Here is a 21,663-nt window from a genome sequence, read left to right as displayed (position 1 = left end):
CTATTTAACATCAAACAAATGTTGGTTTAATATATTTAACATAGCTTGTTTTTCCTGACTACAATGAACTGTTCATTCTTGATTGGGGTGGACAGAGGCCTCCAAAATGTTTAGACACTCCTGGCATCAGTGGGCTTCAGGAGAACAAATCACCTCATCAGTGCTGTTTACATGCTGCTGTGTATGTGTCCTGTTTGCACTCAGTCCACTCAGTGTGAGCAAACGCTAAGTAAGTGAGTTGCCAAATGAACACAATACCGTATTCACAAACACTCTTTACAGTTTTTCTCCTTCTCTGCCAGTCTGGAAGGTGGTTAGTAGTTGTTGTGCTGATGTAGATGATATCATTGGTCAGATTGAGTGAGTACGTCCTATGAAAAGCCCTGAAATAGCATAATGACCAGACTTAAGAGTCCTTATCTTACATCTTTCACTTAAACTAATAAGACTTAAATTAAAGGCACATCATGTTTGTGAATGTAAAAGGTGCCTGTTCTTAAAATGCAAATATATCCTGCTCCTATTTAGTTAAATAAAAAAAATTATAAAACAGCATTGATGTGTTAGTTGCTTGCGTTGCTTTTTAGTGCACAAAGCCTCCTTATAAGGCAAAGATGGCTGCAAAATAATGTACTGCACAAAAGCTTTCATGGTTGTATTCAATGGAATGCAATATTTAGTGTCCAAAATGTATTTATTTTAGCAAAATAACAAGACTTACTTAACTTAATAATTAACTTAGTAATTAACTTAACTTAATAATTATTACAATCATTCAGATTAAAGACATTTTTAGTGCGAATACTGATATTTTTACAAATAGCAGCATTTACAATGTGAAGGCAACCCTGGGTGAGGGAAAAATTAACTGAACTCCTCAAAAGGCCTGCACTTAAAGGTCAATGTAGACGTGAGCATAAACCCCATTCCATTCTGATTCCAGAGAGTTCCTTTAAAAAAAGCATTACTGCTCCATTTTACATGCCAATGATCACATAAAAAATGTTGAAATAAGCAGCTTGATTCTGACGTCACACACTTGTGAGCTACCCTGCCAGTTCAGTAAAGGATGACTGAATAACACTTACTGTTTATATCCCAAAACTGCCCACCTGTTCTAACTGGGGTCTTATCTGTTCTATATGGAATGTTGTGCATGTCATTATTGTATCATTCTAGACTATGCCATAACAACCAGTATTGAAAATGTGGTAGAAACTCGGGTTGCAACCAATGGTTTCTTTTAGGATTGATTAATCTATCGATTATTTTTCAGTTAATTGACTAAAGATTGCTTCAGTTTCGGTGAGAAATAAATTTTAAATAATGGCACTAGAAATTAGAGAATTCAATTTATAAATTAAATTCTCAATTGAAATTATTGCTGATTCAAAAGCTGGATATTTTATATCCAATATTTTTTGTGATATGTGTATTTTCTATAGATTTTAAGTGTTTAAATTTATTGTCTCAAAAGCATCCTAAAGCAAATTTAATATGTAATGCTTTAATATGTAATGCTTTAATATATAATGCTTTTCCACCACTATTTGGAGCTTTTGCGCTACCTCTGTTTTTCTGTATTGTGCTTGGCACACTGAACTGAATTTTTTTTACAATGTAGTAATTTTTGTGGACTAAATGCCGCAGTCCTAGTAGAAACTGCATTCAGACTGAACTATAGTTATTTTATGATAGCTATCGCACAGAATAAGGGTTATAAAAAAAATTACATTTGTCAATGGCAATTTGCTGTGTTTTCCCACCTGCATTAACCTCCCTTTGCTTTTAAACGTACACATCAAAGACAACACTATTGCTTTGCTGATAACTATCAATCACTTTTGTAACTGTGTGTTTCTGAGCAAGAAAAAAGGGTCACAGTGATGTCCTCTCTCCGTGCACAAGGCGCCCCCTCAAAGCCCACGTTTCCTGTGGAAATTAAGCACACACAAACACACACATACATGCATGTAAGGTGAGAATACTCCAATACTGCACAAATAACCCATGACAACACACTGCACAATAACTGTCTCATCTAAATGCACACCATGTTAAGAGCGGCCTAAACATACCTCAAAGGAAACAGATATATCTGTTCCATATTTTTTGGTAGCAAGGTCCTTCACCTCCTTACTGATATTTTCTTGGGAAGTTCCAGTCACATCGATGTAATAACAGTCAGCACTGGCATAGTGACAGGAGATGGCCTGGACAAACGACATGTTACATGTGTTACATGTCTCATTTGTAGAAGTGTAGCACCCACAGACAGATCACCACCTAAATGAAATCAACCTCATCCCTTCAGTTAACTGCAAGTCAAGTAGTGGGAACTGAACGGACAGATTTCATCATGTCCGTTTTTTGTCTACAACAGTGGTAAAATGGGGTAAAATAGCCAGAAGAATCAGAATTTGATCAATGTATCGATCATCTCCATCAATCTTTCAGATCACCATCTGGACATCTCTAATCCAGTTAATTAAAGACTTGCCTCCTGTCTGGAAAAAAAAAGCATACTAAAAATTAAAAAAGAAATTAATAATTTTAAAATGTCAGCTGCTGTTCACACTGTGTTCAAATTTCATGAAGAGTGGAGGAACAGAAACGCTTCAAAATTCCATTTAAAGTTAAGAACATTTTTCCTTCCATTTGTTGCCATTCTGGTGATACAAGGTTTTGTTGCGACAGTAACATTAGTTTTGTTTAGTGCATGACCAAATCAGTCCTTACCTTCCGGAATCCCTGTGTTTGGTTCATTCCTGACCCATGGATGAGCAAAGGGTGGAAAAATAGTGTGTCTCCTTTCTCCATCTCTACATGCAATCTGAGGTGGCTGGGGTCGTAGTTGCGAATACCGTGGTACATCTTGTTCACCCCACCCTAAGTGGAGTTAAGAACAAACAGAGCACCACTATGATTCAGGAGGTACTGCAGCATTCACACACATTATGGTTATTCACACAACTGTTTTGGTTCTGCTTCTCTCAAACCTCCTTCTGTCCTCTCACCTCCCAGTCTGGATAGTCGTGTTCCTGCAAGGTACTTTTGTGGGTTCCGGGTAGCACCACCAGGCAGCCGTTCTGCCGATTCACCTTCTCCATAGCAGTCCAGGCACACACGATGCGGTCAGCTGGCCGGAAAGGGAAGTAGTGCAAGTCCTGGTGCATGGGGTGGCGAGATGTCTTCTTACCTGAGACACAATATATCTTCAAACAGTTTCTGTGTGATTACTAAGGATGAGCATTTTAATCTTTATGCTATTTGAATATCTATATTTTTAAATTAATAGTATTCAAATATTCCAAAAAGTTCACGCTGTTATAGAGTATCTAAAGCGCTATCCAAAAGTCTCAGGCATCTAAGCGCATTATTTAAAACTGTTTATCTCAGCAGCCTTTAACTCTCACTCCAGGTCTATTCTTGATATAAATGTATTATCTTGCCCCTGCTTTGTATTAAAACAGAGACGCTTAACAAATTAGAATAACAAGAGATTTAGACGTTAAAACAGGCGAAGAAAAGCATGCTCTGATGTTGAAATTTCTTGTTTAGTCCAGACCACTGTAAAAATGTGGTTCCACCAGCAGCAAATTAACCCAGGGTTCACATGGAAGTGGACCCAGACCCGTGATTTTTGTCAGATCACAGTTAATTTCTTAATTTGGTTAGAGATTTTTAATCTCAATGTGATTACCCTGGTTCAATAAAGGTGAAATAAAATAAAAAAAATAGTGTGCACCTGAGTATGAGTAAAGTGTTCACACCTGTCAGAATTGACTAAACTAAAGTTTGACTCGTCCACACCCTACCAAGAGTAGTTAAAGTATTCATATATCCAAATAACCATGTCCATCCCTGGTGATTACAACTGTGTACAGTGTACTTCAGACGCTCAAGGTAAGTTTTAGGTGTATGTGTGCGCATGTACCTGCGTCAGGGGGTTTGTTGATGAGCATGGTGTGCATAGCCATGATGTTGGGACCAGTGAAACACTCCACATACTTCAGAATCTGTCACAAGCACAGTCAGAACATCTTGCATTACTACATTTCTCCATAATGCTCATGCATAGCTTTGCAGACCTGTCTCAGCATGCTGAGTTTTATTATCGAAACTATGGGGCCTTATTTCCAATCTTAAAGAATGCCATTTTACAACTGCCTGTTTGTGTGTGCATATGTGCATGAGAATGGACCTGGGGCAAGGCACAATAGCGGAGCAGCTCTGGGTCCTCCTGGAAGTCCTGCAGTTTAGACACAGCCTTTTGATCCTGAACAAACTCAGTCTTAGCAATGGCCACATCTTTCATCACCACCAAGCCAGGAACCTTCACGTCTCCTTTGCAGATACGCTCAAACTCTGCTCTGCAGGGACACACAAACACGATCCAAGTTATTCATAGAGCACAATTCTGTTACAGATTGGTGCTGGTATTCAGAATTAGAAGGACTGACCTCAGATCAGATTGCTCTTATATTATGACAGCTGTGGTCAAAAAGCTGATTCTAGATCATCTCTTGCAGCTCTGAGGTGAGTTGTGAATGAAGAACCAGGTAGGTGTGTATCAGAGAGCAGGGGAAGGGAAAATGCTGCCACCTTGTGTTTTGTGATCTCTTATGTGGGACAAACTCCTCAAACACAATTCACTGCAAAAGCCTGTGTATTTCCAAAAAACCTGGATTGAAAGCCAGGTTTCAAATCTCATGTATTTGTCCTATTGCTGACTGTAGTGGGACCTCAGCTTTTACTGACCTCAGCCATATTTCAAACTAATCTATTAAAATATTCCACCATGTAGAAAGCTGAACCTACATAAAAGCTGGTTTGGTAATCTTATGCAACACGTTTGTGGGGTGATGTACTTGCCTAAACCGATCTATGTCTTCTTCTGAAACCAGGTTTTTGATGAGAATAAATCCATTTTCTTCATAAGCAATTCTCTGTTCTGGACTCAGAACATCTGTGTCCAAGGTGTACCTGCAAACAGGTAGCCATATTTAATATCACAGTCATTAGGTCACATGTGACTCATTCAGGACAATGAATAATATGAGCAATCATTTTATCTGACTTAAGAAAGATTTGCACTTACCGAAGTGAACGAGGATGATGATATGACACTGTCTGTGCTGAGGTGAAGGACGAGCGCTTTATTAGAAATATTTAAGGAAAAAATACTGTAATAATGAACATTTGCAGCTGCTGTGAATAAGTTGGTGAGAGTATCGACCCCTTTCATTACGACTAATAATGAAATAGTGGCGTGTAAATATGAAACTGTCCACCTTTTCTTGCCTAACAGGCCTCTCACAGCCTCGGACTGTCGTGGAACTTAGACCCCGCAGCACGTACCGAAATGTGGGTAAACACGGCTGCAACAGCTACGCTAGCTAACATGCTAACTGCGAAAGGATACAACAGCGGAGCTGGACCGGTCCAGATGATTCAGGACAACTTTCAGTCTGTCCGCCGCTCGTCGAGACATCTTACTCAGTCCAAAGAAAAGTAATGACAAGCAAAGAAAAACAGGTTTTCTTCTTGAAAGTCAGGGCTCTGTCGAAACTGTCGAACTGCACTTGTGCGTTATGGTGCTTGGACCACCTGTTTTTATCAGCCTTTATGTAACTGGGTCAAAAGTACGTGACAGACACAGAGCCTGACACTTGGCCTATATTACACAGCACATAACCCGATAAGAGGTTGTTTAACATCACAGGTCATCTCCAACTCTTTTTCCATCACAAAATGTCTGTTATGTCTTATGAGCTTTTATTATGTAACCTACTCTGATCTGCTCTCATGCAATAGCAAACCTTAAGCTTGTCTAAATGTTATTAACTTAAGTTAGAACTCATTACCAATATTTCAGTTATAAAAATCAACAGCAATTCTGATTACTATTTAATGCAACTAACAGAACAAATTAACATTAATATCAGATACCTGTAGTAGTTACTCATAAGTGTATTCTGCGGTTTGACCATGGAGTGAGACATAATGGCATTAATAATTGATAGGCCTATAGAATAGCATTGTATAACCTTTACAAAAATTAGTAATTCAAACTACAAGTTGAAAAGTTTGGCAATATTTATAATGCTTTTATATAATGTAGAATATTTTCAGATCCTGAGCAGGGCAGAAATATTAGGATATTTTTCAGAAAGTTCTCTATATGACGCTAAAAAGGGTTTGCACGTGATGCACTTCACAACATTGACATATAAATGTAGTAAATTGAGCCAGCATAGCAACAAACACAAACACGAAGGATGGCTTGAAAATGTATTTGTTTTGTGTATTGAAAATGCACAACAACAGTTGCAACAAGAACTGCATTTGGAACAAGAGTTGCATCTTTTCTTTGACAGTGTTTTTCTGTGGAAAGGACACTGTTAATTACATTTTTGGCACTTTTACCATGTATGTGCCAGTATTTCTAATTTTTCTAAAGAAGTATTTGTGATTGTTGTTTCTCCTTTTACGTGCAGCATTGAACATCTTCATTATTATGATTGTATGTCTCTGAGTTCTGAATATGTATTTGCAAGCAGTGCGCGTCCACCACACACTTGGATGCCAAATAGCAGCAACTGTAAGGTGAGAGTAAGCAAAGCACCTCAAAATATGTTTGGAAAGAACTGTGCACATAAAGTATGTCAGTATGTTTATAATACAGTAGTAATAGTATATAATACAGTAATAGTATGTACTATACTAGTATATTACCAATAGTTTTTTTTAGGTAAATGGCAAAATTAGATTTGAAAAGCTATTTATCTGTGCAGTAAACATTTATTTGTATTAGAATAAATGCAAAAAATATCAATACAGTAAGCAGTAACTTCATGCATGTTACTGTATTCGCTCTCTTCGAGGACGCCCACTATTACTATTCAGTACCTGGTTTGGCTAATCAGTACTTTATTATATCAGATCAAGGGTGCTGCTAATGGACTTTAATAAATTCATGCAATGGCTGGGAATGTCCAGGAGAAATATCCAACCAAACTTTGTTTTTCAAACTAGCTCACAAGGTATCACATTTTTAAAATAAAAAAATCATGTTAATTTTACTGTGTTTGTGCTTATTTGCATCTTTTATAATGATATATGTAAAATTGAGTAAAAGCACACTCATTGATGATATTTTGAAATTAAACAGATTCAAGAAGAACAGGCCTCTTTCTCATATAACCGTAGGAATGTGATCTGATCTTTCATAGCTATCTGACAGACATTTTGTCAGGATTCACCTTAAAGGTCTGACTGGCTACTTGGATCTGTGCACTCTGATTGGCTAGTTGTGTTCTATGTTGTGAATGATTACTCTGCACTCTGACTAGTTGAACCCAGAGTCTTGTGCTCCAGCTGGCTAGTTGCATCCAGTGTTGTGACTGGCTAATTGAGCCATGCATGCTGATTGGCTGGTTGCATTCTGTGCAGTATCTGGATGCTCAGATCCACCATCCTTCAGATTAGTTACTTTATTCATACAATCTATTCGACTGGTTGCTGTTTTTACTTTTAAATCAAAGCCTTATATCAACCTTATATCAATCTTGTAGCTACACACTATAACCTGACATCTGTGTTGTACTAAGTGGTTTTGAATAATAATAAATAAAATACTGAAAATATTTACATAAAGCAGTGACTAATAACTGACAGTTGTCATCAAGTATTAAAGACAATAAACAGCTATTTGAAACATTCAGGTTTTGCATCTTGTTTGTGACTCTCTATAAGTGTGCAGAAATGTTCAACCCAACATTTAATGTTTGTTAAATACTTATTTATTTGTTTGGTGTTTTTTTGTTTATTTGTCAGTGTATGGGCGCTTAGTATAATGATGGGTAGGTGTACAATGTCCAGAAAAAGATGAAAAAGTAATTGAATTGAATACACATTAGAGGATGTGATGATTGTTCATTCATTTCTTTTAAGGGTTTAGATGTATTGACCTCAGTTACTCTGAAACGAAATAGGCACTATACAGAGTGTGCTCTGAAAAAGACATGGAACTGTAATGTAATATTGAAAGTACGCTACAACATTTGGTTTTCATGTGTTCGTTGTTTGAGGGATACTTTATTAAAACATGAAAATGTATTTATAATCATTGTTATTTATTTATTTATTTGAAACATACAAAGTAATGAGTTAGGAAATTTGTAAGTGAAACTTTTGTTGGCTAATGGCTTTTCAAAAGTACATTTTCATATAAGACAGACTTGTTGAAGGAAAAAAGATGATTAGCTCAAGAAGTGGCAAAGAAGTCATGCTCATTTTGCATTTGCATGCGGAAGATGGCGTTGGCCTTCTGCACTTTCTGCGTTGTGTTTAGGTGTTTGTTCAGCAGGGCTTTATAGTGCTTCTCAGGGTGACCATTCATATTTTCTGCTTTCCACGAGTAGTAGGCATTGGTATTGGGTATATTCAAATTATTAGCTAGCCAGACCCAGAGTCTGGAGCAGGGCAGCAGAGCTACAGCAAAGTAGATACCATCATTCGGCTTCATCACCGCTCTGTAGTCAGACAGATACTTCTTCATGGCAGGTGTGGGTTTGATGGGAGGTTCACCCTGTAGTCAAAAACATCATGTGAAATGTGGTTAAGAAAAAATAGACATCACCCATAGACTTTACATATTATTTATACTACCGCTATGTCATGGCTCTTACCTTTAGCAAATACTGACTGAGAAATGAGGCTGCAAAGCTATTGTATTTATTGTATCTATCTGTCATGAAAGCCTTTAGGTCTTCTGGCTTAGTGACCTTCTTGCTCATCTCCTTCAGCATCTCCGTCACCTTCAGAAGGTAGTTGATGTCCTGCAGGGTGAAGTTGACATAACGCTCTGCCTGTAGGCTGCCGCTTTTCATTTGCCTCAGGAAGTCAACATTAAGCGTGTTGTTGGCAATGTCTATGTTGTTATTCCAGAGATATTCGTAGACATCCATCTGTTGCTTGGATGCCAAACTGCAGCTACTGTGATGCAAGAGCAAGAAAATCAGCATTTTAAAGTAATATGCATGAACAGTTGATGTTTCATAAATCTATCATAAATTAAATGCATACATACATTGTATGTTATTATTTTACACCAAATCACCTTGGGCTGGGTAGGTCACAACATGAAAACAAGAATGCAAAAACATTTATTTAAAACATGCAGCCTTGCATAATTTCAAAACAGTGCTATCATGAGCATTTTAGTTATGAATTGTTCATTTTTGCCCCATCAGGGTCTAAAAATTTCCATGACAGCTTGATTTATTTTAACTCCTTAAATGGCCAGGGCCCACTGGCGAGCCCAAGTTTTTTTTACACACTTCTATATCCTAAGAATAGCTCAGCCAGTTTGCATTGAAGTCCCTGTAATTACTGAATAATCAGCCTTAGTATGTAATAAACCTGGGATTTTAAGGGCCCTTATCATGGAAAAACAGATTTTCCTCACCAATTTTAAATGAGAGTTTGATGTAGTATGTAAACATTGTTAAAGTTTTAACATGTACCATTTACTCCCTAGTCTATACAGTCCCTATATGGAAATGATATAGTCCATACAGAGCATACAGGCCATATATGGAAACTATATAGTCCATACAGACTATATAGTCCATATATGGAGAATACAAAGTCTACACAGTCCATATATGGAAACTATATAGTCCACGCTGTCCATACAGGCCATATATGGAAACTATATAGTCAATAGTCCATATATGGAAACTACAAAGTCTATACAGTCCATTTATGGAAACCATATAGTCCATACATCCATGTATGGAAACTATGTAGTCCATACATCTATATATGAAAACAATTTAAGCCAAACAGTCCATATATGGAAACTCAGCTGCAAGAACAGCCAGTTTTGATGACACAATACAAGGCTGCCATTGAGAAAAGAGGTCACTTACATATATCAGTAACAGAAGTAACAGAAACAGCTTGTTTAATAAAAAGAGGTCAGAAAATGGTCAGGTGTAAATGAATTGCAATGTTTTTTGACATACATGAAAATGTGGGCATTGCTGCTTTAAGCTGTGCTTTTTAAGACATTAAAGAACATTTTCAAATAGTTTGAAATAGTAGCACAACTTTTTTTTTTTTTAAAAAAGGACTTTTTTATTTTGTTTAGACTTTTTTTTCTTAAACATTCAATGACATCTTCATGTTTTACTCATTTCTGAACATGAGGTATTTGAACACAATCACCATACAAAGAAATAGTAATGCAATAAATTTAAAATGAAAAGATTTTCAAATTAACCTTAATAATGCTGCGGGACATTTGCCTTTTTTCCTTTAATTTAGCTTGATGACCAGTAGGACAGGATATTTGTTGGGCACATCTGCACGAGTGCAAGATATTCTGTGCACAATATGTTCCCTACCATAAATAAATAGATTATAGATGTAGAGAGTAAAGTATATATGACCTCTCAAAAAAGATAAAGACTTCCTGTGGCATTGCTGAAAAAAAGGAAATCCAGTGCTTTTCTCTTTACTGTTTTACTACTAATTTATGTGGATTCAAAAATATTAAACTATGAAGGAGTCATGACACATCTGTATTTTAATATGTTAATAACACAATACTGTCCTTATTCAGGAGGAAGTTTTAAAGAAATAATTTGAGAAAAAAATTAGAACATATAAAGTCCAATAGGTCCCTAAAATGGATTTTTTTGTTGTGAGGCCATTTCAGAGTGGTGTGCCTTCAAATATTGCATGCAGAAATGCCCAGTCATATGTTTCACTGAAATACTATTATCTATTACTATAAATACTAGGAAAGCTACATAAAACCTATTATTTTAAAACCTCTTATTTTTTCTTGAAAACTGACTAAAAGATTAAAAGAAGAAAAAAATATTATAATTGTATTATTATAATTATATTATAATTGTTATTCTCTTGATGATATTTATGCTCATTCAGTCATTCTCTTCTCAGTTAAACTCAGTATTTGAGATGTGATTTAGAACCTGCAGAAGCAGTGTAATAATTTAATTAGGAGACTATTTGGAGCACATTTAAAAAATTTTGCATGGCTGCATGAATCAAATAGAGGTCCCCAGTGCCCATATGAATAATAATAGCATATGTAACTTGTAGCTGATAATATTAGTGAATCTTCTACATAAACCAAGTTTATAAATAACAATTATTCATTCTAAATCTGGGATGGAATATGTCTTATGATATATTTACAGATAAAAAATTATAATGATTAAGCTTAAGTAAAACACATTAAGAAATAATAATATAATAATAAACATTAGTTTGAATAAAAAAACTGTATCTAAATGAAAATAAGTCCTTACCCCAGAAACAACAGAAAAAGTGAAAACGCAGCAGACTTCATCTTCTCTTCGGTGTTTACAGTTTCAGCCTCTGCTATACCGTAAGTGAGTTCATTTGAGTTGCCCTCCTCCTTATATAGTGCTTGAATTGTGTTGTGGCAATATGGAAACACCGTTTGATTGCATTTTATCCGTTATGTCTCATATTGCCCAGGCCTGATTTCCAGTATGTCTAAAGACTCATTTGACAATTAACGAAAGCAGAATATTACATGTGAAGTAATCTTGGTTCATCTTGGATCAGTACTAGTGAAAGTTCCTTTTTTTGTATGCTTTCAGTTTTACAGCACTGTGTAAAATGTCAGACCTATAGCGTTGAGTCACATTCACTTACAAGAACAGCTCAGGTTCTGCTTCCCAGCCTGTCCATCTTACAACTGATATACAAACAGAAACCAGAACACTTTTCTTACATTTGTAGTTTCTGCTCAGGCTGATTAAAGTTTTATTTTTAAATGATTAGAGAAATTACATAGTACTTAAGGAACACAGAAACCCCAGAGGAGGTCACCACTGACCACACACACTGATGGTGACCCCCCTGCCACAAAACCCACACAACCCAAATCCCAGTGCAGAATAACACAACTAACACATACGCATAACTTTAACTAACAACAAACAACATTAAACAACACAAAATGTCCCTTTTTCATGAGTGTGCATGCCTACCATGAGCCCTTGCCTATGGCTGCTCGTGCTCGCGTCGCCATGCCTTCCAAGCTCATTGTAGCCAATGCCAGCAGGTAGCTGGTCGCTACAGTATGTTATTTATCTAGGCGGTAAATGTTTATTTATTCCTGAAACACTAACATTAGAATCAATGCAAATAAACAAATATAAAATGCACTGTGATTTGATGTGTATTAGCTAAACCATGTTCTAAACCTGTCCTTGATGAAGTCCAATAGTTATAGTCATCATCCAGTACCTATTTTATCTAATCAGCCCATCATTCAGTTAAAGCAGGTGCTGCTGATGGAACTGAACAAATCCATGTGATGGCTGTGCAGCGAGAGGTCAAGAAAAAAACTGTCCTTCTATATTTATCTCACCTACATAATAAATACTTCACTGCCAAACAACGCATTATTTTTACTGTATTTGTGTTTATTTGTATTCATTTCAGTGTTATACAGTGCTGTGAAAAAGTATTTGCCCCTTCCCAATTTCTTCTATTTTTGCATGTGTCACACTTGTATGTTTCAGATCATCAAATTATTTTTAATGTTAGACAAATGTAACCCAATAAAAAAATCTGTTGTTAAATGATGATACCTTTAAATGAAGAAAAAATAATGTTCAGCCCAACCTGGCAAAATGTCCCCCTTAGCTACTAAATCAACCAGTTAACCAAATTCAATTGACTATTGGTTTCATTTTCACTAACCACACCTAGCCATGATTACTGCCAGACCTGTTGAATCTAAACATCACTTAAATGGCAATGTGAAGCAGGCTAGACGGTCTCAAAAAGCAGCACATGATGCCACGTTCTAAAAAGATTCAGATATAGATGGGAAACAAAGTCACTGAAATCTACCAGTCTGGAAAGTGTTATTACAAAGTCATTGCTAAGGCTCTGGGACTCCAGCGAACCACAGTCAGAGCCATTATCCACAAATGGAGAATACTTGAAACAGTGAGGAACCTTCCCAGGAGTGGCCGGCCTACCAAAATGAGTCAAAGTCCTGACTTGAGTCCCGTTGAGATGCTGTGGCAAGACCTTAAACGGGCAGTTCATGCTCTAAAACCCTTTAATTTAGCCTAACTAAAACAATTCTGCAAAGAAGTGTGGGCCAAAATATCCATAGCGATGTAAAAGTTAACGCAGGTTGCAGAGTCAGAATTTTTCACAGAGGTGGTGATAGGAACCCGACATCTGAAGAGTTTAGCCTTTACATCACAGAAATTTAATACATGAACTGTTTATGAATGCACTGCCTGATGTCTGAGACAGTGTTTATGATAGTTTTGACCTAAAATCGTTTATTTTTGTATAAATTCACAGTCGAGAGGTGCACACAGGGTGTTTTAATGTAATGTTGTAGTAAATGTTTTTCAGATTTTAAGCTATTTTACAATCAACATTACATGTTGTCACTGTCCAAAAACCAAAAATAAACAAACAAAAAACTAAAAAATTATGTATCTCCATTTATTCTTACATCATAAAAACACAGCAGTTGTATTTTACACGCTGTGAATATTTCATGATGAATGGACCAATAGAAATGCTCCAGAATTACTTGGAATAAAATCTCTTTACATTAACTTACATTAAAAAAGTTAAGGACATTTTGCCTTCTCCTGTAAAGTTACTATTTTGGAGATCATGTTTATCTTTGGACTTAGTGATGATTTATTACATAAGCAGATTTGCTGGTCATTTTGGAAAGTAAATTAAATGGCTAGATTTGTGCTTAACTACTTATAAACATACTTGACTGAAATTTAAACTGGCTGTAACTCCAACACTAATGTTTATCAATTGGATTTAGTATGTTGTAGTATTATGTAATATTCATACATTTCTATCAAGCTTATGATTTATTAATATTAATATTCTTCACAACTAAAAATTAGTTTTAAAGGTCCTTTTGATCCCATGATTCTCAAAAGAAACTAATCCTTATCTCTTTCAAACTTTTTTTCCTACAGTTTCCTTCAGGGCAGTTTCCTCAAAAAGGACTGTGTCTGATTAACATATGAAAAAAATACAAATGTGCAACGACTCCTTAATAGTTTAATAATGTTTTTGAACATGACTTCGCTACTTTTTTGTCACAGTTATGATTAAAGGAGATCTGTAACACAGTATGGTGGTACCATGTGGTAGTTTGCTGAAACCCCAGCTAATCCAGTTTGAGAAAAATGATTAGACAAAAACTACAAGTGCACTTTTTTAACAAGTCCTTAACTTTAAATATACAGTGTAGCCTAATCTGTAATCAGATACTGAATGATTTTTATGTTCACTGTTCCAAAGTGGCATATCTCTATTAATGTTGCTGTTGAAAAGGGTTTCAAAATAACAAAACCCAAATGAAAAATGTCCCTGTCGTTTCTGCAAGAGTTTGCAAACTGTGTAAAAGGTTTTGAAAGAGATTTTCCGAGGATGGTTGAGACATAGTGCTGCATTGAAACACCCATCAGGAGAGGTTCTGAAACATTACATGGTGTGAGAAGGCAGGGGTTTCAGCTGTTGCAACACAAAATCAAAAACACAAAAACAGTCATTTTTATACATTTGTGGTCAGGTACAGGTCACATAAAAAGTCAAAGTGTTTGTAACCCCGCTGAATTTATTCCTAGAAAATAAAATTCAAGTAGTCCACATACTTTAAAATCTCATATGGGAATTCCTATCCTATGCACACATTTCACAGAGTGTTAAACTACATTTCATGGTTTAAAAGCTACACTTTGTATTTTCTGGGCCTGTCACAATCATGAAAATTTAGCTGACAATTAATTGTCATATTAATTAATTAATTGTGACTGTCTTTCATTGTGTGCAACTATTTCAGCACAAGCCTGAAGTGGCCAGATTGGTGACACGACTGTGGTGGTTCTGATCAGCAACAATGATGAGCATACAGAGAGGAGGTGCAGCGGCTAACGGACTGGTGCAGAACCAACAACCTGTCTCTGAACGTGGACAAAACTAAGGAGATGGTTGTTGACGTCCGAAGAGTGCGAGGTGACCACCCCCCACTGAACATCACTGGCTCTGCTGTGGAAATTGTCAGGAGCACCAAGAACCTTGGTGTTCACATCACAGAGAACCTCCATAGCCAAGAGAGCCCAGCAGCGCCTCTACTTCCTGTGGAGACTAAAGACAGCCCACCCCCCTCCCATCCTCACCATGTTCTACAGGGGGACTGTGGAGAGCATCTTGAGCAGCTGCATCATTGCCTAGTTTGGGAATTGCATCGCCTCTGACCGCAAGACCCTACAGCGAATAGTGAGGACAGCTGAGAAGACCATCAGGGTCTCTCTCCCCTCCAACATTTACACCACACGCTGCGTCTTCAAAGCCAACAGCATTGTGGACGACTCCATCCATCCCTCACACTGACTTTTTTCACAGCTGCCATCTGGCAGAAGGTACCTGGCCGTGCCATCACTGCCAGACTCTGCAACGGTTTTGTTCCGCAAGCAATCAGGTTTTTAAACTTACAAGGACTGAACTGAAAATCTCCCCTCACACACATACTTTACACTCACACACACACACCTCTTTTTGATGCTCTGCTCTTTTTGATCTGGAACATTGCTGCTAACACTGTATTCTACTCAAGTACTGTGCATTTCTACCTCAGTAACTGCTGTGCTGACATTTGTCATAATCTGGCTGCGTATATACATACCATAGCATGTTAAATATCTCTGCACCTTGTCCGCACTACCTCATGCTCAGAAATAAGTGCTGTGTCGGCGCTGCACTGTCCTGTCTGTTTACTGTGTCTAATGTCTGTTTTATTTATTGTATTTATTGTATTGTTTCTTGTTTAATGTTTGCACACTTACATCTACACGTTTGCACTTTGTCTGTACTTACTCATATTGTTCCATGTTGCACCATGGGTCCCGGGGGAACATAATTTTGCTCCACTGTGTACTTGTATAAAGATGGAATGACAATAAAAGCCTCTTGACTTGACTTGACTAAAGGTGTTATCAACAAACATTAAATAAACGAACGTTACCCACCACTGCCCTCTAAAGGTAAAATTAATAAACATTAAATAAACAAATAAACAAACGTTACCCACCACTGCCCTCTAAAGGTGTTATTAACAAACATTAAATAAACAAATAAACAAACGTTACTCACAGCCGCCCTATAAAGGTGTTATTAACAGACCTCAAATAAACAAACGTTACTCACAGCTGGGGGGTGTACTACGAAGCAGGTTTAACATATTCGGTATTTGCTCAAAAAAGCCAGCTTTAGAAAGCCCAACATTCCTCATCAGGCTTAATCGGTATCACCAAGGTTAACTTCAATCTAATCCATGAAGCTAAATAAAGCCAGGTTTTTGCAATCTTGTTAAGTGGGCGGGTACACAATATAAGAAGCTGTGGTGTGTTCAATCGCCTGAACGTGCAGCATAATGGAGAAAAGCAGAGCCACTTACTTCAGCTCAGAAGAGCAAACTATAATCATTAAAGGTTATGAGGATATCAAACATGTTTTTGGCGAAATGTAATACAGTCTCTGCTGCAAAGGCTTGTGAGGAAGCATGGCAAAAGATAGCAGACCGTGTCAATGCGTAAGCTCCACATACATCATCAGCAAAATGTTAATTGTGCAGTCATATCATATACTCCAGAACAAGTTAGGATTCTGCACAAAGAGGCACAACTGTTGCTATGCAAGGTGTTGTATTAAACAAAGCCTGTCAATCAGTATGTACTTACAGGTGCAATCCAAACAACCCAAAGCGGTCCTGGCAGCAGGTTAAAGTAAAATACAAGAACATTGTCCAAAGTGGTAAGTGTAACTGTACACATCATGATTGCTTGTTTATGCTCTTTTGCCTATGTTAAAGAAGATTATCTCAATGGCTTTTATTAAAAGTTACTCACACTTCCCCTAGCCAACTGCAAGAAAAGCCAAGGCAAAAAAACAGGAGGGGGGCCTCCCCCACCTCCTTATCCAGCAGCTGAGGAGCTGGCTTTGGAGGTGACCCGTAGAAGGCAGATTATGGATGGTATCGCTGGGGGCAGCTCTTCAAACCCTGGGAGCAGCAGAGGTTGGACCCCTTTTGTTGAATGTATGAACACAATCTGAGTATGTAGCTTGGCAAATGTCTGTCTGACTACCTATTGTGATGCAGACTTTATTGTTACAGTACACAATGATTCCCTGATTTTGAGGGCCCAGCCTGCTCCAATAGGTGGAGCTTCTCAAGCAGAGGTATGTGTAGCTGTAGACACTATATATTGAAAAACATTAATATTAATGTAAACCTATTTTCATAGATGGATGCCACAGGAGATGAGGACACCATATCTGCATGCTCAGAAAGGCCTGTAGAGGTTAGTGACCTTTGTCATGTACGGCTAAAATAAGTTGCGTAACAACTTTGTGCAACAAAATAATGTAAGAATGTGAAGCACTACATTTAACTGTAAGCGTCAAAAGGATCAAGTCTTTTACGTACCTTGATCCAGTTTCTGGTATAGTGTGGACTCCCTGAAGATCTGAGAATCGTGTACTGAACCAGGCCATTTAGCATCAATACTTGTTATCACTCACTGATGATCACAAGTCATCTGAAATAGATATGTTCGGAACATCGAATATAGTTATGGACAATAATAGTGTTATAGCAGTAAATAATGTAATGGAATCAATCATCTAGGCCCATGCAGTTTCATTACTAACTGCACTGACAGTTTTTAATTTTGTACTTGCACATTGATGCTGTGGAAGGACTTTCGGTTTACATAGTCAGCCTCATGCTCTCCCAAGGCTGTCATTATGGGAATGTGGGTGCAAACAATGGCATTTTTACTCAATCACTCTGAGGAATCCTAGGAATCCTAGAAAAAAAGACCCAAACATTATCTACAGCTACTGACAGTGTATTACTCAAAGATGAGCACAGCAGGAATAACTACCTGCAATCTGATAAAAACATTCCTTTATATTTTGCACTGGCAAGTGGCCTGGAAACAGTACAAACACATCTAGCAGCTCTTTCAGTCCAAGGTAAACCCTGCGTATAGCCCGACATTGTTCTTGCTTAGGTGCTCAGCATCCCCCACTGGGTACAAATAAGGGCCAGTGGAGAAGTACCGCAGCGCTATACAAACTGTTTGTGGCACTATAAGCGCGTAGCTCCGGAGGGTGGAATTGCTAACATAAGGCTCAAGAGGTTTGCATATATAGATAATGCCCTTAGCTGAGAATCTATACCTTTCAAACAGTACATCATTGGGCAAAGCAAGCGGATTTAATCTGTCCCTAAATACTCTTGCGCTATGCAGTTACAATGCGAGCGCCAATATCCACTGGGTCATCTAAGAAGGGTGACACCATTTTTTGGAAAGATAGGATTGGTTTAGAGGATTGCATTTAGTCTCTTGGGTTCGAATCATTTTAACCTGCTCTGAGCAGGTTAGCTTCAGGGGATACATTGCTATGATGATACAACTTGCTTGCAACTGAGCCACCGTTGTGACATCGATGAGTCTGAATTAAACACCAAGTGAGATCTAAGTTAGCTTGCTAACCCTGAAATCCTGCTTCATAGTACACCCCCTGCCCTCTAAAGTTATCAACAAACATCAAATAAACAAATGTTACTCACCGCCACCCTCTAAAGGTGTTATTAACATCAAATAAACAAACATTACTCACAGTCGCCCTATAAAGGTGTTATTAACACACATCAAATAAACAAATGTTACTCACCGCCCCCCCATAAAGGTGTCATTTATATCAAATAAACAAATATTACTCACCGCTGACCTCTAAAGGTGTTATTAACAAACACCAAATAAACAAACATTACTCACTGCTGCCCTCTATTGGTGTAATTAACCAACAACAAATAAACTAACATTACTCACTGCATTCCTTCAAGGCTGTTTCCTGCCTTCCGCCAAATGAGCGCTGGGATGGACTCTAGCTCCCCCCGCAACCCAGAAGGATAAGTGGCTTAGATAATGTGTGTATGTGTTTGTGTGTGTGCGTGTCTGTGTGTGTGTGTGTGTGTGTGTGGGTGTGTGTACTTACTGCCACCCTCTAAGGTCAATATTAACAAACATCAAATAAACAACTATTATTCACTGCTGCCCTCTAAGGGCAATATTACCGAACAGCAAATAAACAAACATTACTCACCGCCACCCACTAAAGGTGTTATTAACAAACATCAAGTAAACAAACATTGCTCACTGCTGCCATCTAAAGGTGTAATTAACATCAAATAAATAAACATTACTCACAGCCACCCTCTAAAGGCATTATTAACACACATACAATCACACACACACACACAAACACATTTTCTAAGCCGCTTATCCTTTTGGGTCCCGGGAGCTGGAGCCTATCCCAGCAGTCATTGGGCGGAAGGCAGGAAACACCCTGGACAGGTTGCCAGTCCATCGCAGGGCAGACAGACAGACATAAACATTCACACACACACACACACTGTGTTATTAACACACATCAAATAAACAAACAGAGTCTAAATTAGTTAGAGGCTAAAAAGTGCTAAACAAATTTTTAGTAAGTCAGTTTACAAAGTTCAGTACATGTTAGGTATCTTAGTTGCTAAAAAGCCAATATTTATTCCAGACAAAAGTTCAATGGCTAAAACTTTACTTTAGAATATGAAACGCATTGTGAAGTATAATTAAACTCTTTTTAGTCTCTTAAGTAATGAACTCAAATAAAGCAATTAACCTGACACTATCTAGAATCAAATTCTGTCAATTATACACTAATGAGATGTGAATTTAGATCATTTGTAATTAGTAATTTTAATAACCATTTAAATTATTCTTTCATTAAAACTATAATACAAAAAGGGGTGATTTTAACATAACAGGCTTCTGATATGTACTAATACAGTTCATAATGAATAATACTATGTAGAAGTGTCTAACTGGAACAAAACCTTAATTAAGCCCAAACATGTGTTCCTTAAAATAAATTGTTGCCCTCTTTCTTATTACTGACATACAGTCAAATGCAGACATTTGGGCACCCCTGATCACATTACATGTTTTGTTAATTTTCTAAATGAAAATAAACAACCTCTACAGAGAACACAACACAAGATATTGCCGCTCCAAAAGTTATGGCACATTTTACTTTTTATTAATATCAAATATGTTAAAATCAAATTTGCAGAAAGATACCACACTTAATTTTGTTCGCTGCAGAGGATGTGTTAACTTATTTTCACTTACAGTACAACTGTACATACACACAAACACACACAAACACACACACACACACACACTTTTTTGAGGTCTGAATGTCCTCATTATGATAGGAAAACAAATAACATACTTGTGAGGTCATTCGGCTTGTCCTCACAAGAAGTCATGCTGTTTTTACGTGTTTGTGTGTGTTCTCCAGTACATTACAGTAAAAAGATGGTTCTTTAAGGGTTCTATATAGAACCATGAACACTCAAAGAACCCTTTGCATGATTAAGGGTTATTTGCATTGTTAAAGCGTTCTTCAGATTGATGGAGGATGTGCTGCAGATGCTTCTAAATTGAACCTTTTTGGGAAGGGTTCTGTATAGCACCAAAAAGGGTTATGTTATGATATCAAACCTGTAACAATAGAAGAAACTTTGTGGTGCTCTATAGAAACCTTTTTAAAAAGGTTTTGTATAGAACCATATAAAACACACTCTCAGTCAGTCTGTAGAACACTAACAATGCAAAGAATTCTTTAATCACGCAAAGGGTTCTTTGAGGGTCTACACAGAACCATTTCTTTACTAAAGAACCGTTGAAGAACCATCTTTTTTATTTGTGTAATAGGAGATGTGTTATTGAGTGTGTGCTATTATTGCCTTGTTTAATTTTGCCATGTTTAATGTTCTGTTTATTTATATGTTACAGTGCAGAAAAATAAATTATTTTTCTTTTTGCACACACAAACATACGCTTGGTATGGAGCCCTACTGGTGACATCCCATATAAATTAAAATAATGCGTGGCCATGACTTAGTAAGGCATTGGAACAAGATATTTAAGTTGTGTCCATGACTTTTTAAGGCATGGGAACAAGATCCTACTGCGTGGCCATGACTTAAGTGTGGCAATGAGATAATTAAGCTTTGATCACAGCTTAATAAGGCATGATCTCATTCCCACGCCTTACTAAGTTGTGGCCACAATTTAATGATCTCATTCCCATGCCTTACTAAGTCATTGCCACGCATTAGGATCTTGTTCCTATGTGTTAATACAGCGTCCACACATTATTTTTATTTATAGCACCAGCAGGGCTCCGTAGCTTGGAGTGTGGGGACTCACTAAGTCGCTTTAGGCCTCCGCATTTTAGGAAACTACCTTGTGTTAATCGACGCAAGTCTGAGGACAAATTTCGTTTTTCTTAGCAGGGCGCTCAAAGCACAGCCCACGCGTGTCCAGCAGAGGGCGCACTGCAGTCAGCTGCATCAATCAGTGACTTGCGCGCTTGTGCCTGCAGGCGGCGGTGTTTACCCGCTGAACGGGACTCAGTGGGGGTAAATAATTCAGCGGCTCGTTTTCCTCTTCCTCCGCTGTGAGA

General features: G+C 37.5%; 2 protein-coding genes and 1 pseudogene across 3 annotated transcripts; all 3 read right to left on the bottom strand.

Moving 5' to 3' along the window:
* Positions 1-3: 3 nt before the first annotated feature.
* On the bottom strand, positions 4-5,640 carry phyh (phytanoyl-CoA 2-hydroxylase). Its single transcript, XM_036577503.1, has 9 exons — positions 5,426-5,640; positions 5,102-5,157; positions 4,876-4,986; positions 4,205-4,373; positions 3,938-4,019; positions 3,018-3,199; positions 2,740-2,889; positions 2,079-2,213; positions 4-1,932 (listed from the first exon to the last, which is right to left on the bottom strand). The coding sequence occupies exons 1-9, from the start codon at positions 5,492-5,494 to the stop codon at positions 1,879-1,881; spliced, it is 1,008 nt and encodes a 335-aa protein (XP_036433396.1). The 5' UTR covers positions 5,495-5,640; the 3' UTR covers positions 4-1,878.
* A 2,559-nt stretch (positions 5,641-8,199) lies between these two features.
* Positions 8,200-11,429, bottom strand: LOC118811388. 2 transcript variants are annotated; one of them, XM_036575559.1, is made up of 3 exons: positions 11,349-11,429; positions 8,694-9,000; positions 8,200-8,593 (listed from the first exon to the last, which is right to left on the bottom strand). In XM_036575559.1, exons 1-3 carry the CDS (start codon positions 11,387-11,389, stop codon positions 8,270-8,272), a joined length of 672 nt encoding a protein of 223 aa, XP_036431452.1. In that variant the 5' UTR covers positions 11,390-11,429; the 3' UTR covers positions 8,200-8,269. The 2 variants fall into 2 exon arrangements, with proteins under 2 accessions (XP_036431452.1, XP_036431453.1); XM_036575560.1 differs by having other exon boundaries at positions 8,694-8,997; positions 11,349-11,421.
* Positions 11,430-17,048: 5,619 nt separating this feature from the next.
* Positions 17,049-18,441, bottom strand: LOC118811201 (annotated as a pseudogene).
* Between the last annotated feature and the right edge of the window lie 3,222 nt (positions 18,442-21,663).

This window comes from Colossoma macropomum, unplaced genomic scaffold (genome assembly GCF_904425465.1).
Source record: "Colossoma macropomum unplaced genomic scaffold, Colossoma_macropomum, whole genome shotgun sequence".
Classification (NCBI taxonomy): domain Eukaryota; kingdom Metazoa; phylum Chordata; class Actinopteri; order Characiformes; family Serrasalmidae; genus Colossoma; species Colossoma macropomum.
The sequence above is the reverse complement of the archived record's forward strand: the minus strand, read 5'-3'. Positions and strand labels throughout refer to the sequence as shown.

What these genes read in the sequence shown, in the direction of transcription:
- LOC118811388 (XM_036575559.1), bottom strand. Translation starts at nt 11,389, where the DNA reads ATGAAGTCTGCTGCGTTTTCACTTTTTCTGTTGTTTCTGGG. An exon ending in CTTTTTCTGTTGTTTCTGGG is followed by an intron (nt 9,001 to 11,348) that starts GTAAGGACTTAT and finishes CTTGCATCACAG; the next exon opens with TAGCTGCAGTTTGGCATCCA. An exon ending in TCAGTCAGTATTTGCTAAAG is followed by an intron (nt 8,594 to 8,693) that starts GTAAGAGCCATG and finishes TTTTGACTACAG; the next exon opens with GGTGAACCTCCCATCAAACC.
- phyh (XM_036577503.1), bottom strand. Translation starts at nt 5,494, where the DNA reads ATGTCTCGACGAGCGGCGGACAGACTGAAAGTTGTCCTGAATCATCTG. An exon ending in CATCATCCTCGTTCACTTCG is followed by an intron (nt 4,987 to 5,101) that starts GTAAGTGCAAAT and finishes ACCTGTTTGCAG; the next exon opens with GTACACCTTGGACACAGATG. An exon ending in CAACAAACCCCCTGACGCAG is followed by an intron (nt 3,200 to 3,937) that starts GTACATGCGCAC and finishes ATTGTGTCTCAG; the next exon opens with GTAAGAAGACATCTCGCCAC.